The sequence below is a fragment of the Habropoda laboriosa genome, unplaced genomic scaffold (assembly GCF_001263275.1).
Source record: "Habropoda laboriosa isolate 0110345459 unplaced genomic scaffold, ASM126327v1 scaffold65, whole genome shotgun sequence".
Classification (NCBI taxonomy): Eukaryota; Metazoa; Arthropoda; class Insecta; order Hymenoptera; family Apidae; genus Habropoda; species Habropoda laboriosa.
This window is the reverse complement of record NW_017100254.1, coordinates 2782948-2804565: the sequence shown is the minus strand read 5'-3', so window position 1 is coordinate 2804565 and position 21618 is coordinate 2782948. Positions and strand designations below refer to the sequence as shown.

General features: G+C 36.4%; 1 protein-coding gene across 1 annotated transcript; it reads right to left on the bottom strand.

Moving 5' to 3' along the window:
* Positions 1 to 4342: 4342 nt before the first annotated feature.
* LOC108572376 (innexin inx1) lies at positions 4343 to 7987 on the bottom strand. The gene is made up of 4 exons (XM_017934609.1): positions 7502 to 7987; positions 6268 to 6375; positions 5610 to 5765; positions 4343 to 5316 (listed from the first exon to the last, which is right to left on the bottom strand). Exons 1-4 carry the CDS (start codon positions 7748 to 7750, stop codon positions 4744 to 4746), a joined length of 1086 nt encoding a protein of 361 aa, XP_017790098.1. The 5' UTR covers positions 7751 to 7987; the 3' UTR covers positions 4343 to 4743.
* Positions 7988 to 21618: the final 13631 nt, after the last annotated feature.

Sequence of the window (21618 nt, the reverse complement as noted above, 5' to 3'; positions counted from 1 at the left end):
TTCGTTTTAATTATAAAGATAAAAGATAGAAGGATTGTATGGTTTCGTAAGAAAAATGAAGATTCGTTAAGATTCACAGGAATAAAAAGTTGCCAATGATATAGTCTATTCGTTCTATTAACTTTTTTATCTTTATTGTAATATTGTTTTCAAACATTTTCGCGATGAAAATGTATCACTTCACGTTTTACTAAATTCCGTTGTTCGTGTATCGAATATGTACGTACTCTACCTAGTTTTCCACTGTAAACTACGGTAGTTACGGTCTTACTTTGTTTTCTAAATGCAGAATAAATGACTTCCTGTGAACGGTACTAAACACGCGATAAAGCTTTCTTCATTAAAGATAAAATTTTGCATTGATTGTATTCATTAGCGTAACGAAGATCGAGAACAGTCTGGAATTCGAAAAAAAAAGTAATGAAAGCTTAGCGATAGATGTTGAAACGGTGTAAACATGACTCCATGGTGGCACATCCTTCTAATCCAACTGAAAACCAACACTCATATTGCATATACAAGATGTTCTAAAAATAAGGGAGCAAACATTATTGCGAGTGTAGTTCTTTCATCGTAGTAATGAAAGAATATCATAAAATTATAGGTTAATAAATGTTTCGGTAGAATTGCTTTATTTCCGAGATACATTGCGAAAAGTTCGAACAACTTCGAAATTTTCCAACTCTTATCGCCAATCGAACGTAGAAAATGGCATGCAAAGACAGTGGGTATCGTGAAAAACAAAATAATCAATTTGATGTTATGCTCGGGTAAAACGGTCGGAAACACATACACGTCAATCAGCTCACTTCCCGTTTTCCGACTCCTTAAATACAAATCAATCATATCCGCACTGGCGAGTTCTATTTGTGTACTTTCACTGGGAACACGTGTTTCATTAGGAAAACGTGTTGATCCGTGTATCTACACTAATCCAGCAACACGATCCACAAAGATGGATCATTTAGACTTATATTAAACACGTGATCTAAATATAAGTAGTAAAATATATACACTCACTTGCAATATCAAAACGAACACGGACCCACTGATAATATTTCACGTTTTTTGTTGACTTCTTCCCGAAAGATAGATCGTTTCCTTGCCGACGAGACCGATTTCCGTCGGATGACACGAACCCAGACGCCGCAATGTCAACACCTCTGCTACCAAGCATAGCTGCACTGGTCACGAAATAAGTATTGTGTATCCAACAATACGCGTTGAAAGCTTCCACAAATATTTCTCTGCACGAATAGAACGGGGGAGTACACAAAGGTTACGGTGATAAATAACATAAAAACAGAGAAAGTATTGAAGGGTTCATGGGACGAAGATGTTACGTAACAAATACGCAATTTCGAGTAAAGTGAGTTTAAAGTTATTCTGCCTACAGTTTTTATTGAATAGTGATTGCATAGTGATTACTATTACTATTTTCAGTATTCCTTAATATATCATAACTATTCTTGCGCTTTATTCTTCCTTAATCTTAAATCCCGCCAAAAACATACATATGTTTTGTACGACGTAATACCCTCGTCACTAAACAAATCACTTGCTTATGTAATAGACGTCCTTTATTCCTCTGTATTCCTTATTCTGCGATAGGACAAAGTGAAATGAAGTGTTTTATGAAAAAACACCTCATACCACTTTCAATTATCATAATAACTTAATATTCACAAAAATGTTACGTAACACCTTCATCTTCCAAACCCTTCAATTCATAATTTCACGAAGTAATGTAACAGACTGAATAATTAACGTTCAAGGAAGTTATTACATGTAGAACTTTAAAAACAATCGATTCTTTTTATATTTACTTCTGTTTTTGGATAAGCATGTCGAAAATAAACGGTGAAGCTTAGGCTCTTTCTCCCATATTATTGCGTTACTAAGGTGCAACGACACCCTATTATGCGCAGTATGATGCGCACTACATTAATGTCAAACGTCACCCGCGAAAATTTAAAGTGCAGTAATTCTCCTCACTTACATTATTTCGCGATTACGTTATTTCTACCCGCGACCTAATGAACATTGTCACTTTTTGGCTAGGGTGAATTAAGTTATTTTATTGCATAATAAAATAACTCAATAACTCGGTATTGTTTATAATAAGTTTTGTTTGAAATTTTCAAAAAGTAAAACTGTTTGAAAGGTTTTATAAATAGAGACTATGTATAAGACAAATGTTTGAAACCAAAGATCGATTTGGTTCTAGCACTATCGAACATAGTCGATTTGGAAATACCAAGTCTTATTCGAAAACTAAGCGCGTCTGGTTCTAGCGTGAAGTCTTGTTATTAATCAAATCTACCTCCATCGTAGACAATTTAATCTAATTTTATCCGTTCGGAACACATGCATCAAGAGACTACTTCAAGCTCTTGTACAAGTCGAATCGAAATAAGAAACTACACCGCTGGACAAAAGTATTAATTCACCGCGTTTTTAACTTGTTTATTGTTATGATCAAAACTACTGTTTTTTCCTTTTGCAGTGTTACGTAAAAATACACGAAAGACAATGCTATGAACACAAATTTTGCAGTATTTACGTAAACAATGAATTATTATTCTCTTTAAAGAAAATGTTGCTTGTCGATTGGACTAAAGTATAAGTTGACTTATAAAAGAACATTTATTTAATATGTAATTACAATTTGCCCCCTTTTTTCATTAGAATATCGACAAGAAAATTTGAAAAAACAAGGTAACTTGGTACGATTTTAAAACCATGATTTTATTTCGATTAAAAATCTCCGAGTTTAGATGTTTTTTATTTAAATCTCTTTTGCATCACATTGTTAATGGCTAAATATTACTACAAAAGTATATCTAATTATAACATTCATATTATCCCTATCTTTCTGAAGCTTTATTAATTTTACATTAAGATTATTTCAATGTATGTACAAGTAAAAGTCAACGGAATAAAGGAAAAATAATCCCAAAACTTGATCCACCCTTATGTTTACGATATGCATAAAACCTCCCTTAATCACGAAATGTCGGCGAAATATATTTGTTTTATTACAGTCGCCTTTGATCCATAGTATTTAAATCAAGAATGTTGGTTTATTTTTAAATAGTAGGAAACTTTTATTCTTTTAAATATTATTATAATACTAAAGGAAAAGCATAATATCAACAGATTAAGGTATGCTCAATGTTATTCCTCTATCGAAATGCTATTTCCTAATGATGAGAAGGTATCCTTGAAACTTTGAGAAAAAAAAGTTTATGCCTCAGCTTTCCTTAATAAATAAATTCTAAATACAAGGTCAAAATTGAGACAGGAGTATAACTAAAGGTTCCATAAATTTATCACAAAGAGTAATAAACTGAAACTTACTCCTTTAAAACATGATGATACACATTGAAAATAATGAACAACAATAGGTGCATCAATTATAAGAATATTTCATTAGATATAATATCGCTGCAGCATTTAAACATAAATTGTGCAAGTGTATAAAACGCTTTCCATCTTTGTCAATCTTTAATTCTCTCATTGATCACATATTAAACTATTAAAATGCGTCTGCTTTGTTTGTTTCTCAGTTCTTATTTTCCAATAGGAAATACGTATAATATATGATACAATTTGTTTAATGTATGCACATTCTCATATATTGATACGTACACCAGAAATTGATTATAGTAGAAAGTATAATACGCTACTAAAAGGTTCGCAATACGTAATACAAGTCTTCTTCGACAATGTTTAATTGTCGATGGAACACAAGTAGGTAGATGCTCAACATACAATACATAATGCTTATAAAACACGTATCATTTACAATGCTGGACAAAATTATAACAAACTTCAGAGCAACAATTTCTTAGAGGCCAAACAAATATTGCATTTTCTTTAAGAGCTATTAAAAAATTACATAATACCCACTTTATCCAATAAAATGTTACTTAAATTGGCTAAGGTTGTTACCGTTTTTCCCAGCAAAATAATTGCTTTGTTATATTGGAAACTTATTCTCAACATATTTTATCCTGAAATATATGTTCAAAAAATTTAATATAGTATCATCTTAAAACAAAACAAAACTTCTTTATCGACATGAAAGGGAGGAAAAAATTAAACGAGCTGATTTGAATACATTATACAGGAATGTATAGTAATAGCATCTCTTACAACACAATGTATGTTGTTACGATCGCGATCGATGCATAAAAAATCTAGGATGATCTCATAGTAGAAAAACGTTGCACGGTAAAAGATGAATCCTCGCGATCAACAATTTCTTTAACGCTACAGAAACGATTTCCCTTGAGCAATACCTCACGAGAAATAAAATGGCTTTGTTGCTTTGGAGAACGAACACTAAATGAAGAGATACAGAACAATTCTCTCTCGGGACATAACCATTGTAATGATTCACGCGCGCGTACACATACGCAGCTATCGCACCCAACATCCATTTGCGCACGCACACAGAGATCCTAAATTGGTCACTTTAACGCGGTATCAGAGTGTCATCGTGTGTCTACTACGTCAGTCATATATAGCAATTGTTCCCTCTGGGCGCTAGCTAGGAAAATACCTCTACGAATTCTTGTAACGTTTAATCATTTCTCCTTTAGCTCTCTAGTTTCTTGAACTTACGAAAGAGAGAATCCGGGAAGTAAACGAGCTTCAATCAACGAATCAGTCCATATATCCGCGGTCTTTTAATCGGTGTCTTTTTTAAACCTTATTTATAAAATAGCGAAATGTGTTTTAAGCAGAGATCGTTAACGTATCGCTCATTCTCTTTGTGAATTCCTCTAGGAAGCTGCAGTAGATCTTCGCATCCATGTTGGTGGACAGAACGTAAAGGATCCACCAATCGCCGAGTTCAACCTTCTTGCAGATACTATTGCAAGTGTCTTTGTTGACGAATCTTGATGAAAGATGAAGCAGTCTTGGTCTCACTACTGGTGCAAAAATGATGGCAGCTCGGTATACTACTAGACCCAGCAATAAAATCGACAGGATCGTGAACCAGAACCAGATGAAAATGTACGTCTTCTCGTTGACGATGTTTAATGGGAGTATGCAAAGGGAATCGTGCCTCTGTATGGTTCCTGATGCACCATATTTGTGAAAGATACACTTAGTGACCCGTGGAAACACATAGACCATAGGATCGATGCGTTCCTCCTGAGGAATATCGGAGAATTGCAGCACCCGTAGACCGTAGCTGAGGAATTCGCCATCGAAGAACCGATTCATCAGGTACAGTTGAGCGAAGATGTTAACTAGACAGAGGACCTCGCAGGCGAAGTATCGGTACACGTACGTGCTGTGAGTCTGAAAGAACAAGCAATCGGTGAATTGGCATAAATTGGACTCAATGAAGGCAAATTGAATCTAACCGAACCGTCTCAGCCTTCATCCCCCTTCCGCTCTTTCTCCGGAGTTAAGATTTTTAGTTGTGCGGAGAAAAGTATCGTTTTAAATAACTGAAGAAAGAATTTAATCAAAAGCTTATAGATAGTAAGAAATAAATTAATAAACTTTGCAGATAACGTACTTATATTTGTAAAAAAAAATATCATTACTGAACATTGTAACTTTTGATTCAATTAAAATTTAAAGCTTACCTTTTTGTATAGTATTAAATAATCCATCAACATGTTTGTTTTCGCTTCAATGCTATCCTTGCATTCGAGACAGTGATTCATACCCATAACCAGCGAGCCGATCAAACCGCCCTCCCACATATTCCACAGCCATTGTGGTATATAGCATAGTACTGCCTGTGAAAAACCACGAATAATAGATTGATTAATATATTATGTTGAAATTTTGTCTATACTAGCTACATACAATTGTAGAATTATTTATTTAGCCAACAGCCCACATTTACTTATTATTTTTTCCAAAAATCGGAATACCATAAATATTCGGTAAAGAATTAATTTACCACATTTACAAATTCATCTAACAACACTTTATTCCTTTTTAAAACAAGAAATATGAAATAGGCTACAACGAATTATCGAAGCGGTTTCGCGGTTAAGAATAACAAAAACTGATAACGTTGCAAAAGACATATTATCGGTAGAGCAATGGTGAAGTTCTAACCGGTCAATCTTTAGCGCTCGTGCATTCGCTCTCGCGAACCAGTTTCGGATATCCAATACGGGAAATGTGAGAACACTAGCGGAGGTAAAGAAAAACCTAAACCGAGAAGGCGCGCAGCTGTTCGCTGGACTTTATCTGTCGCGCGTACAAGATTACTGATAAACGAGCCTTTACCTGGAAGAACAACACGAAGCACACCCACTGGTAGTAAGTGTAGTATTTCCTCGCGTCCACGTCGCCGAAGTCGTTCGCTACTCCTGGATGCGCCACTTCTAGACCAACCTGCCAACGAAACGAACGCTCTGACAACAATAATATAATAACGAAATATCACAGGTGCAGTTGATTAAATTTATATCTTTTTCTTGACTGTATGATGCACTAAATTTTCTGTACAGGCTGTATCAGGAAGTGTAATTAAAACTATATGTATGAAAGATGAAAAAAAGACAACGACCTTTAAGTAGTTCGTTAGTAATACATGGCAAACATTAAGCTATTTCTAGATTTTAAAGTGAAAAAAAAATGTCTAGTAACTTGACAGTATAAATTTTTCTTTTTATTTAATCTTCTAGTCAACCTGTTTCACACGTTTTGTATATTAACGCATTATTACGCATATATTATTTACTTCCCGCGCATGCGCCTTGAATTTATAAAGAAACGTAAACGAGATTTACTTCGTGATTTTTCTAACGACTCTGTGATTCAGGTTGGTATTGGTCACCGTTTCTATTGATAAATTTATTGAGAAAATGTTGTCGAAAATATTTATTATGTAAAGTGTACGTAAGAAATCTTTCAAAGAGCAAATCGTATCTCTATAGGTTATTGTTCGTGACCGCGCACGCTACAGGTGCTGTAATTATATTCTATTACCATGTTTAAATGCGGGATAATAAAATCTAAACATTTAACGACAATAACTGTATAAACATTTTAATTAATATCACGAATGTAGTAATTAAAAGATAATGTATATCTGTATCTACAGTAAAGGAAGTGTTGAATTGCGATAATTAACTTAAAAGCTTTCAAGAGTACAAATATTCCCATTAAAAAAGTCAACACTGCGCAATTGACAATCTACGTTAAAAATTCTTTGAAGTTTCCAATAATTATTAAAAAATGCTTATAATCAAACTGTCAATTTCAAAGGTTTTACAGCAAAATAAAAAATCGCTGCATATGCCACTATATGTTCCTTACAATGTAGTCAAATATTCGAACTATTTTTATACTTCAATCGGGTCGATACAACATTTTCCTACAGTTATCAACGATTCGTATTGCACGTTTGACCATCAAAGATCCGAAGGTTACAAACAAGTGGTTTGAAGAATGAACGCAATTAAAATGTAGATCTGTTGAGAAATTAAGGGCACAATCGTTGAACGAAATTGCGTACCTGTCGATTAAATGCGTCCGGCATAGTAAACGTAGAAGTAATCCAGCAGTAAGTGTTGATAGGGTGCGTGGGTAAACCCTGAACGATACAGGAGATCGGGTTACCAACATATTGGGTGGCCGTGATCACCACCGAACACGTGAAAAGCAGCACCGTTGTGAAATGGTTGTGCAACCGAAACGCCATCGAATCCGTCGTGATTTCCTGCCATTTCAGGTACCTACCGAGATCCCCTAGTAGCTTGTACATGGTTGTTTTGTCCCGATGAACAGCGTGTTGTGTTGTGTGATTCTCTGGTACGTTTTCTCCTCCTTCGCACTGTTATTCCCACGTGGCGGAATCGTTTACGACGAACGGAAAAAAAGAGAGAAAGAAAGAGAGAAAAAAAGAAAGATGTATCGGGGAAAATCGTATCAATTAAAACTTCCCGCGAGTCCTCATCTACAGCGCTCAAGCTCGAAAAGCGGTAAAACGAAACGAAACAGACACACGATCGTACGGCTATGTCCACGCGGCGTGCCTCTCTCTTTTCCTTTTCTTCTGTTTCTCCTCCTCCTTCGGCTCCTTCTTCCTTTTCTTCCACCCTACTCCTCTCTCTGGTCGCCGCTTCTGGTTCTTTCTTTGGGGCGAAGAGAGCGAGCGCGCGCGCACGACCGATCGGTCACCGAACCACGTTGAACGAGATCGCGAACGACCACTCTAGGTCTTATGCACACACGACTATCCTCCGGCAAGAATTTAACTATGGGACGCGTCGGCGAAACACACGTGTCCTGTCGGCATCTTTCGTTGGCAATGGATCGATTCGAACGTCGAGTAATTGTGGAACACGGTAAAGAAATAACTGCGTGTGTCGTCGTCGGAGGCCGACTGTGTTTTCAGAATCGATCGTGTATCTTTTTCTCTACGCGATCGTTTTGTGGTTACTGTTGATAGGTAGAGCTACGTGCAACCCAAGCGCGCGCTCGCTCGTTTTGTCTGGTTTTCTGGAACTTCGCGGAATTGCGCGTTGCCGTGCCACCGATTTAATTCTCCGCTTCGTGTCGCAGCAACGACACTCACTGTCAATCTTGCTATTTCCTTCGTCGGGCTGAGGATTTCGTCAAGAAACACAGCCAACACCTTCAATTCTCCCGGCGTGCTGCGTACTTGCGAGCTCCCTCTTTCTCCTCCTTCTCCTTTCTTCTCCTTCTCTCTCTCTCGTTCACGCCGAACTTTTTCTCTCGATATCGTGCAGATAGATCGTACGATGAGCGGGTTGTGAGCAGCCAACACCGAATTGTGATGGCATACACACGTACGTACGTAGCAGTCTTCAACGTCGACTGACGAGAGAAGTCAGTGGCTTGTTGTTCAGCCGAGGGGCGGGAGGGAAACTCTTTCGATCTGTTAGGGGGACTGCCGGAGTAGAAACGAGTAGAGAGGGCCCAGGAGGTGGGGATCGAAACGGTGGGGGACCGACGGCTGCTTCAAGTTCCCCCGTTTATACCATGGTACACTGTATACCCTGTTTCCATAGTGTATGCTCTGCGTCCAACGATGGCTACCGTTGCTCATAGGATTCTGTTCGCTAATTTCTAACAGATTTAGTTAAACGAACGCTTGAATCATCTTGAATGAATATTTGCACCGTGATACGTCAAAAAATCTTATAAGAAGGTTACTACATTGATTTTATTTTATCCTTTATTTTTTCTATATTTTTTCTGTTTTGGTAGATTACCATGGAAACAGTAAACACATGTGACAACACGATTTCGAACGTGAAGCATTTGGCGGTAAAATATTGCGCTACAATGAGGTATTTTGTTTGAATTATTATTAAGATAAAATTATGTGAAACTATTTACGCATAATTAAGAGATATCAACAAATTTAAATATCGTTCTATGATAATTGTAGTAAAAGATAAAACAATAGAACAATAATCTGGGGATCGTAGAAGTTTCCAGTAATGTTCTAACTAGGAACTTTCATCACGTTAATTTAAAACTACTTAGAACCGTCATTACCCACAACCGTTATTCTGTTTACTGGTTTCTCTTTTACCATGTCTATCGTTCACCTCAAATATCATAATGAAAGTAAATCGGTTTAATTCGATAGTTAAATTCAATTGAATGCTGAGGTTTACAAGAGGATTGTGCGTACGACTTGAATGAGTACTATTTGTGCCCTGAATGACAATAAAATTGTTTTTAGAACTATAGTTTACGTGAAATTAGTAAATACATTAGAGAAAGTCCAAGGAATTTTTAAGGTTATCGGTAGATAGTGTTATTCTCCCTACTTTTAACATTGAATGAAATGTAAGTAGGCCAAGGCAAACTGCGTTTATTAAGTATTACTTAATATTTACAAACATAGCAGAGGAAGCACAAGAATATAGAAAAGTAAAATTTAACAAATGTTTAACATTTATGTTAAAGCTGTTAGTACTATTAGAAAATACTTGCAAAGTCTAACTGATAGTATTGTAAATTGTAATTGCTGTTTTCTAAATGGAAAATGAAATATTTAATTATCAATTTGGCAGTAGTATCTATCATTGAAAGTACATAATTTCAATGTGATACTTATTCCATTTTATTTCACTTATTACACCTACAATTATTCCATTTCTTTCAGTCTCTTTAATATTACAATCTACATTCCACATTTGTTTAGACTCAATTAAGAAGACATAAATTTGCGTGCGAAACTCTATAGGGAGAGCAACATAGCTTGAATTATGCAATCAATATCAGCAATTTCATGCAGTCCACCAGCTTCTCTCTCTCTCTCTCTCCTTCTCTCCCTCTTTCCTTCTCTCTTTCCTTCTGTCTGTCTCTCTTATTTTACGCTTTTATTCTGTCGTTTCAAGAAGGGTGCCCGCTGCGATTGTGTACGTGACCAGATGCACGGTCCCTGAAAGGACTGCATTTTACCCTACAAAACGGAAATACCAACATCTCTCGTCGTCTGCCGTCGCTCGTTTAGGACCGCGCTGGTTGTGAAATATTAGGTTGGTGTAGAAATAATGAACGTCCTTATGAGCAGTCGCGCATCAAAATTTCTTCGTACAATCGAATTGTTTTTACTCGGTACATTACAATTTTTTATTTCTTGATATTTAAATGTTTAAATATTAAAGAATTCATTTTATGCTGCAAACAATTGTAACACTTGATACTTCCTGAAATTTATTTGTTTATTAAGATAAAGTAGTAAATGTTTATTTCTCATTCAGTTTTGCAAAGACGATAAGATTTAATTGTAGCAGTTTATTTTTGTTGTAAGATTAGAACAGAAAACAACTACATAATTATGTATCTTACAATTTTACGTTATCTTATGAAATAGAAAATATCTTTCATACATTCTTTTAACTGATACGAAGGGAAACACATTGACCTACAGTTTTATGAGCCTCAAGTGACCATGAACTTGAATACTCTCCTAAAATACCTGACTTTACGAATTCCTGGTAAAACTTGTACTCTATTCTTATACTTCATACAAACCGAACAGCAATCAACATAAACTACGTAATACTCGAGTAACGTTCTAATAATCAGTCGGCAAATTATTGAAAATTGAATATTATTATTGCGGTATCGATATAAAATTTTCAGATTCAACTAAAGGTAAATTATAAACAAACTTCAACGGAGAAAAGTAGCGAAGGCATGGCTTGAAGGAGATAATTTTAAGATAACCTTTAGAAATGTTTTTTTGGTAATGTTATCACGTGTAGATTAAAACAGCCTATTTGAATAGGCAAAAAAGTGGACGTTGTAATGTAAATACATATTTTTGCATTGCTATCGTGGCCGAAGGTACGGTCATTTCGAAGATCTTTAGAAACTTATTACGCAACGTATAAAAGTTTGAAATTCTTTACGTATACTTATTTGCAATTAAAATTTTTTTTTTTTCAAAACTGGAATTTTCATTTACTAATCGAAAATACATTCGAATCACGTGTTAAAAGTTCTCGTCTTTGAGACTTATTTTTTTATTACACTTGCAGAAGCAACAGTGACACATGTCAGGCATGTGTTTGTGAAATATTATGGGAACGTCTCCGGGAGATGAGGGATTGAAGTTCCGGTAATCGTTAACCTACCACGGCGTGAACATCGTTGAAATAATATTACACGCAAGAAAATCAACGAGGCCTTAATCCGAAGTAAAACGATACATAAACGGTACAGCCGCTCTGCGACGTATCGATAGCAAATGGTAACACGATATCGCCGTAAATATTTCCATATGTTCGTCACCGTTTATTGCTCGAGCTTTCTACGAGACCAGACTGTTTTATTCTTTTGCGTGTGTTTTGTAATGGAAAACAATTCTGTCACGTAATCAGAATATTCTTTGCTTATCGACAAAGACATTACGATTGATTATACCGGGTGTCTCAGGCTTCGAGGAACAAACTAGAGTCGAAATAGGAAAAGAAATTCTATCTACGGCTTCATTTCCAAAATACAAAAATGCATAAATACGAGAGCGTTATAATTTTTCATAAAGTTATAGATTTCTAGGTTAGAAAATAGTAAGATTTGTTCAGAAAAGTTCTCAAGGAGATTTATCGAAGAATCGAAGTTTAACTTGCAACCAATTTAAGCGTTGTGTCTTTGAGAACACCTTCACTCATATCCTTGGCTCTTCAGCCATAATGCCAGCTATAATAAGCTGTAATAAAGAAAGAACGGTAATGAATATTTCGAGCTGAAATCTCGGGTGACTTGTAACCACGAGTTACGCTTTAATACATTCGATTGTACGATGCGTTTAAGAGAAAGAACTCGTAATAATATTTAAAGATATAGCCTCATTTTTTTAGGTTTTCTTATCTCATATCACTTAAAAAAAAAGGAAAAAATACTTTGACTTTGACTTGATAAGTGAAATTTTGAAAGACTCGAAGAAACTCAGGGAATTTGGAGAAAAACAGTTCAAGCGCAAGTTTGATAACTTTGTGAACACCGTAAGGATACAGATTCTGGATACTTTCAAGATGTAACCGTTTCAAGGCTTCCAGTTCACTTTCAGAGAACAACTTTCCCTCGTATCCTTGACTTTTTAACTTTACTTGAGTCACATTGAGATTTAAGATATTAACTGAACACCAATCAGAATCAATACTTCCTTTGAAACTAACAAGTACGCGAGCGAGAGTGTAAATTGTATTGGGAAACAACGGTATCTTCTAAAATCCAACCTAATTTTCACAAGTGTAAAATTTCGAAATTACATCTGTGCAACGTTTTATGTCACAAATATTGCATCTCTTCTGCCATCACCTATCCACCCTGAATTTATCATCTTTTTTGTCATTTCAAGTGTTATCCACACCTTTCGTGTAACTTTCTCTCCCATAAAGAAAAAAAATATATGGGTTAAATCTTGTATTTTTGTCACACTTCGGCGGAGTCGTTCGTTTTCTGGACGATCGTGTTCCCGTAAATTACTCTGCTTGTCCACGTCGTGGTCGTGGTCTCGTTTTCGTTGCAACCGGTCGCTGGTCCAAATGTGCAACGTGATGTAACCCAAGCTTTTGTGCAGACGCACCGCAACACGATATGGCACGACCCACCGACATCTCTCGGTTTCTCGACACTGCACAACCAGCTCGATTCTCGTGACCATGTTCGTGCAACGATGTCGCACGTGTAACGCGATAAAACGAAAAAAGAAAAAAAAATGAAGAAATGAAAAAAAAAAGAAAAAGAACGAAACGAAATGGAAAAACAGATCGAGAAACTGGAGCGGGTATATCCACGTGTGTAAGTACACAGCCGAGGGAGTGTGATCTCTCTCGTTTGGGAAAATTTCATCGTCCAGCTATCTTATCGCTCGAGTAAAAAGTGACCTCTCTGCAAACTGCCTATTGAATAATATCACCCCACATTACAGTGTAGTTACGTTAAACTCGGTCAAGGCACTAGAGGCTACGTTTAGGAATGGTACCGAACCCCTTACGTCAAAATGGCCGCCGCTCGTTGCGTTTATCTCAAGGATGCTGAAAAAAAAGTATGTGTTTTCGAACACTTCGGTGGAGAAGAAGGTTCGGTAGTTCGCGGTAGAACATTGTCGAGTGAGAGAAATAAATTCGAGGTAGCGAAGAGAAGGATACACAGGGTGGTGTGAATTAAATTAACAGATCTTCTTTCGTTACATATTTCGAGATAAATTAGGAATCGTATTTTCAGCATCGAGACGATGTACATATTCGGACATGTTGAATATCGAATAAAAGATATACACGCGACTTACGATATTTCTATAATTACCGGCGCAGAAACGGCTAATCTGTGTTTTTCAGAGAGAATAGAGTAGTAATGTAGTAATTTCGAAGTAACGAAATAGGAAGAATAGGAGTAAATGAAATATTGGAGACATTATCGATACCCGATGTTATTTCCATATGTGACGTGTTTCTATAATGTGCCTGGAGTTTAATGCTCGTCCCCTGCTAACACTGTATGCTTTATACGCGTCCTTAGTCGCAATTATCTTAATTAGAGTTCATTTATGGACGACGACAATCGCTCGTTTTGTCGGCGAAATATCGCTCTTTCCTCTTCGCTTTCTGACTGAAACGCTTTATGAGCATAGCCTATAATAAATCTTACCGGTCTCCTCGTCACCTGTGGCCTGCTCAAAAACCATGACCGCCATTCGATGCAGTCGATCGCGTTACCTGACGTTCAAGTGCCTATACCGTGTTGTTCGACACGTTCTGGCTCACCCGTTACACTCGAGAATCAGCAATATGATATATTACGCATGCAATCCAAACGTGCAATCGACAAGACAATATACTATAATACATGATGGTGAATATTTTAGAAGAAAATATTCTCATGCTGGTTGTCTCGCATTCTCGCACACTTTCTCGTACCGTTTGATTACTTGTGGGAAAGTAAGTCGAAAATGTAGAGTGATTTGTTCACACGAAGCTCGTTTCTGAAAAACTCTGAAAAAAATTCAGAAAATTTCTGAGAAAAATTGTAAAATATTTCCCAATTTCAGACCAAACTATATAAAAAAGAAAAGCTAACCCAACGTTTCTTCTTTTTTTATTGAAATTCAATTTCTCGCGTAACTCTCGAATATGGTAATTTATATTTTATTCTAATTACTGTTTATTTATAATTAACAGTCGTCATTGGTGGCGACGTGTAAAATATTCCGTAGACGTTCCGTAAGCAAAAGGAGGCGCTAGAAGGAATAAAAATGCATTCCGTATTTCGTCCACTGCCGACATTGTACCCTTCGTGACGGGATTTCGAATGGCCGAGCGATGTGTTTCTACCAACGAAATGCACGTTTTGTAAGAAAAAAAGAAAAGAAAAAGAGACACGAGGCAATGCCTTGTCTCGACATCTGAGAAATATTCATGGAACACTTTTCACTTGGAATTTTTCCACGATATCTCGTAGCTGTAATATTTTCTTTATTCATCTCACACAAATTGCGAAAATATTCGACAAAGTGTGCGCCGCTGAACAGATAAATCCAATATCTAACTGTGATAGCTGTGGAAACTAAAAAACATTGTATACAGGTTGTGTCAGAAATTGCAGGGTTCTCAGATCTTCCTACTTTCTCATATTTTCTACGAAAATATTCACCAACGCGCGTATAAACGTGCAGTTAAATCGGTCTTTGTCAATTTCTTGAAGAATAAACGAGTTTTAAATTGAAACTTATTAACACTGTAATTAAATTAAATACGCGTTTCGTCCACGTTTCCACCGTGATTAGATATTGCTGCTTGAACTAATCGCGGAAACCTTCCTATCAGTTTTCTAATTGCCTCTAAACTAATTTCCTTCTACGTTGCTTCTGAACGTTTCCGTAAGTCCTTCTGAGATTTTTAGCACTTACCTCGTACTTTTCGGTTCAATTCGTACCGCCATTTTTCGATGGGGTTGAAATCTGACGATTGTGGAGGTTATTTTGTTATTTTTAATACATTTTCACTCGCTAAGGTTTCTAAATAATTTTTACATAATTTAGCGGTGCGCTTAGGATCATTGTCCTGCGTAGAAATGAAATTCGAGACGTTTTGTTTTGTTCGTAGGTTTTAAAAGTGGCTTCTTTGCAGCTGCACATCCACGAAGGCCGACTTTAAGGAGGCGCCATTTTACTGTAGCCGCGCTAACATGATCTTCTCACGTTCTCTTTATTTCGGCAGTGATTTCTGGTGCAGTATAACGTCTATTTTGCGTTTTCTGATACTTTCAATACAGCAATCTTCAGATTCTGTGGATTTTCTTTTTGACGAACGAACCTAACCTAACCTTCAACACTTGCGTATTTCTTGATGGTATCACGCACCGTCGACTTTGGAATTTTCTTTTTTAGAGCAGTTTCCCTATTTGAATATCTTTCTTCTGCAAGTATAATAATACTAGCACGTTATCGTACTAATAATTCTCGTTTTGAACACATATCTGAACATAAAAGCAACTAAAGACGAACTAAAGCAGAGAAGGCAACTGCACGACTTTAGCTCCATTCTTATCTCTATATACTGTTCTCAAATAGATCATCAAGAGTTTAGAAACACCTAATTGGTTCATAAAAATGAAACGAGTTGTTATTGCATTTTAGTTAAATAATTTCTGCATGAATAATAATAATTTCTGCACGTAATAAGCAAAAATACATAAATAAACCCAAAATATAGTACTCGTTATAATATTTAGTGAACGAAACAGTCGCAGATCTAGCTTCTATTTTTTAAATTATATTCAAGAAAATATGAATTTGCATAAAAGTCCTAGTGATCACGTTTCGTGGTTCACCCTGTATATAACAGTAACAGTAACAAATGACAAAATTTAAACGTAATTTAAATAACATTCTGTCAAAAAAAAAAAAGCAGTAAATATCCGGATACTTTTGAGCTGTAATGTATATGTAACACATCTAGATCATTATGAATCCTGCTTTAAAATATTTCCAAGTGTACTTCTAGGTTTCTAGATTTCCATAACTGTGATTTCCTTCCTTTTACTATACTTCTTCTATCCCAAACCAAGTACGTTACATATCCGGAGTTTAACAATATATTTACACAACAGCTATTTTTTCTAAGCTCTCCATATTGCTTCTGACAACTGTACCATTGGAACCAGCGTTGAAAACGACGAATAAACAACGGGCTCTGTTGTGTTGAGAGTCTCTCGGTTTATTCAGCGTGTGTGTTTTACAGTGAACGTCCAGGGAGCACGTGTGCATGGGTAATGAGGTTAACGTGCAGCTATCGAGTAAGGTATTTACACACGCCTTAGCCTGCCTTTATAAGTCTCAGCCTTTTTCCTTCTTTCTATCTACGGACAGACGCGACAGTTCTGCCTTCCTCGCTTTGTTTAAGACCAGAAAGCAACTTGCGGCTCCTTCTGAACAGCAACCATTACTAATTCTTCCCTCTCTTTTTTCCGCTCGGGACGAGACCGCTTGATGTAACAGAAGAATAAAGGGATAACACTTCCAGACGATGATATCGATGATTGTGTTCCGTAGGTTTCATCAAGTTTCTCTCATTCAAGGTTTTACGTATTCTTCAGTGGTTGCACCATCACGGTCGACTGTTAGCTCGAATACAGTATTAGACGAAGAAAATTCTCGATAGGAGTGACTACGACACGGAGTAAATTTGAATTTTTATTCTTATCGAAAGCATTGTGTTTGCAGAAGTTGTGTACACATACAGAGAGGATTTAAAGAAAACAGGAACTCGACGTTAGGTAAATTATGTTCAAAAGAATCCTCGTTCACAGGCACTTGTAATTTTTTGTACTTGTGTTTTTGCTTTTTAGTAGACACCTGATGATTGAAACCTCTCTGGCAGTAAAATAGAATATATATATTTTACGATGTCCTCGTAATGAATACATAAGAATATTCATGTCACACTATATACCGATACCTTTTTCTTTTTCTCGTACTTCATCAGTGTGCAATGTTCAATTTCCTAGTTGCAGCTGCTGTACATTGTACAAATGCTCTCACGTTTATGCAAAAACCACCGACTAATAATAAGAATGACACTTTTTTTCACGCAGAATGTTGCAAAATTGCTAACGACAAACCTCGATATTTCACACTTATTTTTTTTATTCAAGTGTTTCACAGATACATAGTTTGCGTCATATTTTAGTCGGGGGGAAAGAAAAAGTATTGAAATTCGTAGACTAGTTAATAGCGTTACGTGAATTGCGTTATCAACCATTTTCAGCTTGTATAATGTCTTCTCTGAATGTCTGATCGACGATAGAGTAACAATAACATCTACAGGCCGTCTTTATGCCGCGCAGACAACGTTTGTTCCAAGAATTTCTTACAATAGAAGTGTCGAGTTATTCTTTCATATCAAGATACTATTGTTAGGACTTGAACAATTAATCAAATTTGCTAGATTTACAATTTCTAACCAAGCAGATCGCAAGAATCTCCAAGTAATTCGTTTATTCTGAATTTTCTTACGTAACGGAAAAGAGGGTTGGAAATCCTAACCTCAAATATTAACATCGAATTAAAACTAATCCTCTTTTTAACGATATTAACGAATAGAATATACATCGAAAATATATTCATCGAACGTTCAACGAGCGTAGAAAGAAGAAATTTCACGGTTTCAGCGATCTCTCTCTCGGTGATATGTCACAGCAAGAAATTTGTTCTCAACTTGACCCCTTGCGAGCGTTTTTCTCAAATTTCACTGTAATTCGCTATTTCTAATCGGTGCATCTTAGTTAATACCGTTTTATCCACGCTATGGCACACGTGTCACGGATCCATACGGATCACAGAGTTTACTCTAAAGAATTACAAGGACCAGACGCGGGCAGAGTCGACATACATTCGTCAGAATTGACACGATTGACCTACAGCGGTTCTCAACCGGACGCCCGCGATGGAAACCGGTTTGACGGGGTTTACGAGTGTGTCCTGAACAACTTGGAGCTTTGCTCGCTTCGTTCCGTGGGCATATAATACAGAGAAGATACGACGAGGTGAATTTCGAGGAATTCCAACGGACCATTTAGAACTTCTACTTACTCGACTAAAATATCTTAGTTTTGTTTTTCGTGGAACAAATTCCAGTTACATTTTTTCTACAGAGCACGCGGCCTTCTGCCAGAGAAACGAATTAAAACTCGATTTATGGTTAGAAAATTAACGCATTCGTTGGTGAAAGAATCACTCGTAATTGTCACCTGTGACCGGAGATTGCTTCCTAGATGGGGTCACGGTGGTCATCAGTGACCTCAAATGTTTAGAACAAATATCGTCAACTAACATTTTCGAACCCCGTAGCTAACTAGACGTTGCTTTAAATTTAAACAAAAAATAATAATAAAGCATGATATAACACTATGCTTAGAATAATGAAAATGGTCTTCTAGCCCCCTGGGAAATATCAAAGTTAAAATGTGAAGTAAACGTAGAATGTATGTAAAATATCTTAGATAATCGTTGCAGCAAAACTGCATCGTGTTCGTACGTATGTCATCATCGTTAGAGGACCTTCCCGGTATATTTCTCTTTTCTACAGTACGCGGCAATCGTCATTTCCCGGTTGGTAGAGAGAACATAATGGACGGTGTTCCGGTCGCGATCACTCTACCACCTACGTAGAAGGAACGAACAAAGATCGCGTAATCTGATTTTACCGCTTATCTCTTGATCCAGTATTCGTGTACGTTTGATCATTCTGGTTAGCGATTGTCTATCTATATTGCTGCACCTCTGATAAGCAAAATTACTTCTTAATTATGCGTTGTGTGCATTTGAAAAATTAATACGATATCCGGCCACCAGCGTTGAATATTAATCACAAGTGTAGTATGCGAGCCATTCGGAAGGCAAAGTGACTAACTCCGTGAAATTGGATTTGTTAAATTTGTTTTATTCAGGACGAATTAAGCACTAAGCATGTGCTTTGATGCTAAAATTAGAATAACGTCGATAAGTGGAGTTAATCATTTTGGCTTCTGAATAGCTCGTGTTGCAGTTTCGTATAGTATAACGCGTTGCACTGACTGTAGTGGCTACCATGTTAGTGTAAAAGCAGCCACGGTAGTATAGTAACTATAGTAGTTCGTAGTTAGAACGACGGGGTTGTAGTATTTAGTTGTAACAAGTTCTAATTGATTTTATCTTTTACATCCGCAGTAAGCGTAAATAATTAATAAGTACGTCTGTATCAAGCCTCATCTGAACGAGTATATTTTTCTGTAACGTCTGTAGTGTTTAATTGTTTCGTGGAATTGAAGAAAGATTCGTTATATTTTCATTAACGACGAAATCGTATACATCGTCGTATCGACGAACAATTATTTTTACGGGGTTGATCGTTATTTCAGCGGTTTTAATATCCATCATTTCACTAACGTGTGATTCACTTACCATATTTATGACGACAGACCTTCAAATATTTTCATAACGCGAATCGCCGATAACGAGCCGGCAGTTGAGTAATCCCGGCTCCTTCCGTTTAAACGAGAATGATGCATTATTCATTCAGAGTTGCGAATGATTATAACATTCGATAATTTTTCGACATAATTGCTAGGCACATTTGAATTGTTACGCTAGAACAAGAGTTTACCGATAAGATCGCCGGTTGTTTTTATTGTATCCTTTTCTTTTTTTTTTTTTTTTTATGAATATTCCTCGAGCAGTTTATTTCGTTTCGAAACAGTAACACGCGAACAATGTACACCTTGCTTCTTTTCCCTTTTTTCTTTAGGAAGTTCAAGTTCACGTTCGTACTTTTCATCTTTCCACGTTGGAGACAGAGATATGTATTGAGAGAGAGCAATATCGAGAGCAAAATTTATATCTGAAATTCTAAGTATAGTTTATCGGATATACTATTGATATTAGTAACCTCTAAACACAGATTAACGTTCGTTACTTTTAATCTTCTCTATAAATCGCACTAAGGTTAAAATAGTAACGGTCAACAACTCTGTTTAGAAATAACCAATTTAAGATAACACATCTCCCAGTGAAAATACAGCAGAGATGGTGTTTTACGGAAATGCAACGAAATTCGACGAAACACGATAATAAGACGATCGCAACTAACCTCGATTTGAACGAGTTTCTTTCACGATATAATGTAGATTGGCTGAAAAGAGACGTTAGCGAGTTGCCAGGTGAACGCAAATGCTCTAATTCGACGGCAAACCACGTCGCAAAGCCAATCAGCTTCCTGAACGATTTAATAATCCCGACTATTGTCGAGCAGCTGAAGAGGTCAGTTCAATGTAGCCAGTGTATTTACCTGCACACGTATCGGTGCATACAAGTACGCTAATCGAGACGTAACGATGGGGAAACTGAAAGATGCATGCTAGCTAACGAACGATTTAAACGGTACGGTACAATTATTTCAAATGAATGGTAAAGATTTTGATTAAAATACAAGGTTAACTAATTTGGAGATATTTGAATTTTAATGTATAAGAGGAGACCCTGAGCTGATAGGACAGTTTTTGATTTTTAATAAATTACGTGGGCGAAATATCGTTGTAACGGTTGTTGCATTTGATAAGGCACATATATTTGACTATCTGATTAAAGGTTAGGTTTAATAAACAAACTTTGAAATATTTCTTTAACGTTTATTCTATTGTAACTATGTAGAGCGTGAAAGCGTAAAATCTTGAAGAGAGAATATTTACTGAGGTAGCGAATTTTTCGATAAACGTTGATAAAACTCGAACAACGTGCGATCATCCGCGTTGAAAACAGATAAACGGCATTGTAGAAGTGACATTGCTTCTGCAATAAATTTGTCCGCGGTATAGCACACGTCGATGCGATGAAACTGCGTTCAATTGAAAAGTCTACTTTTAGGAGATCGAACGATTAATTGTCACGTGAAACAGAATATGAAAAAAAAAAAGAAAAATATTTACAACAGATTCGTGAAGAAATAACTTGTATTTAAAATTTCTATAGTTATCTATATACCAGTGCAAATTCAAATTAAATTATATTAAATTATCCGCCTTTTCTTCGGTACAAGTGGCGACTGATATTTTTGTTAAATATATGAAAGATCGAACAATATCACTTTCCCCATGAAAATACTATCG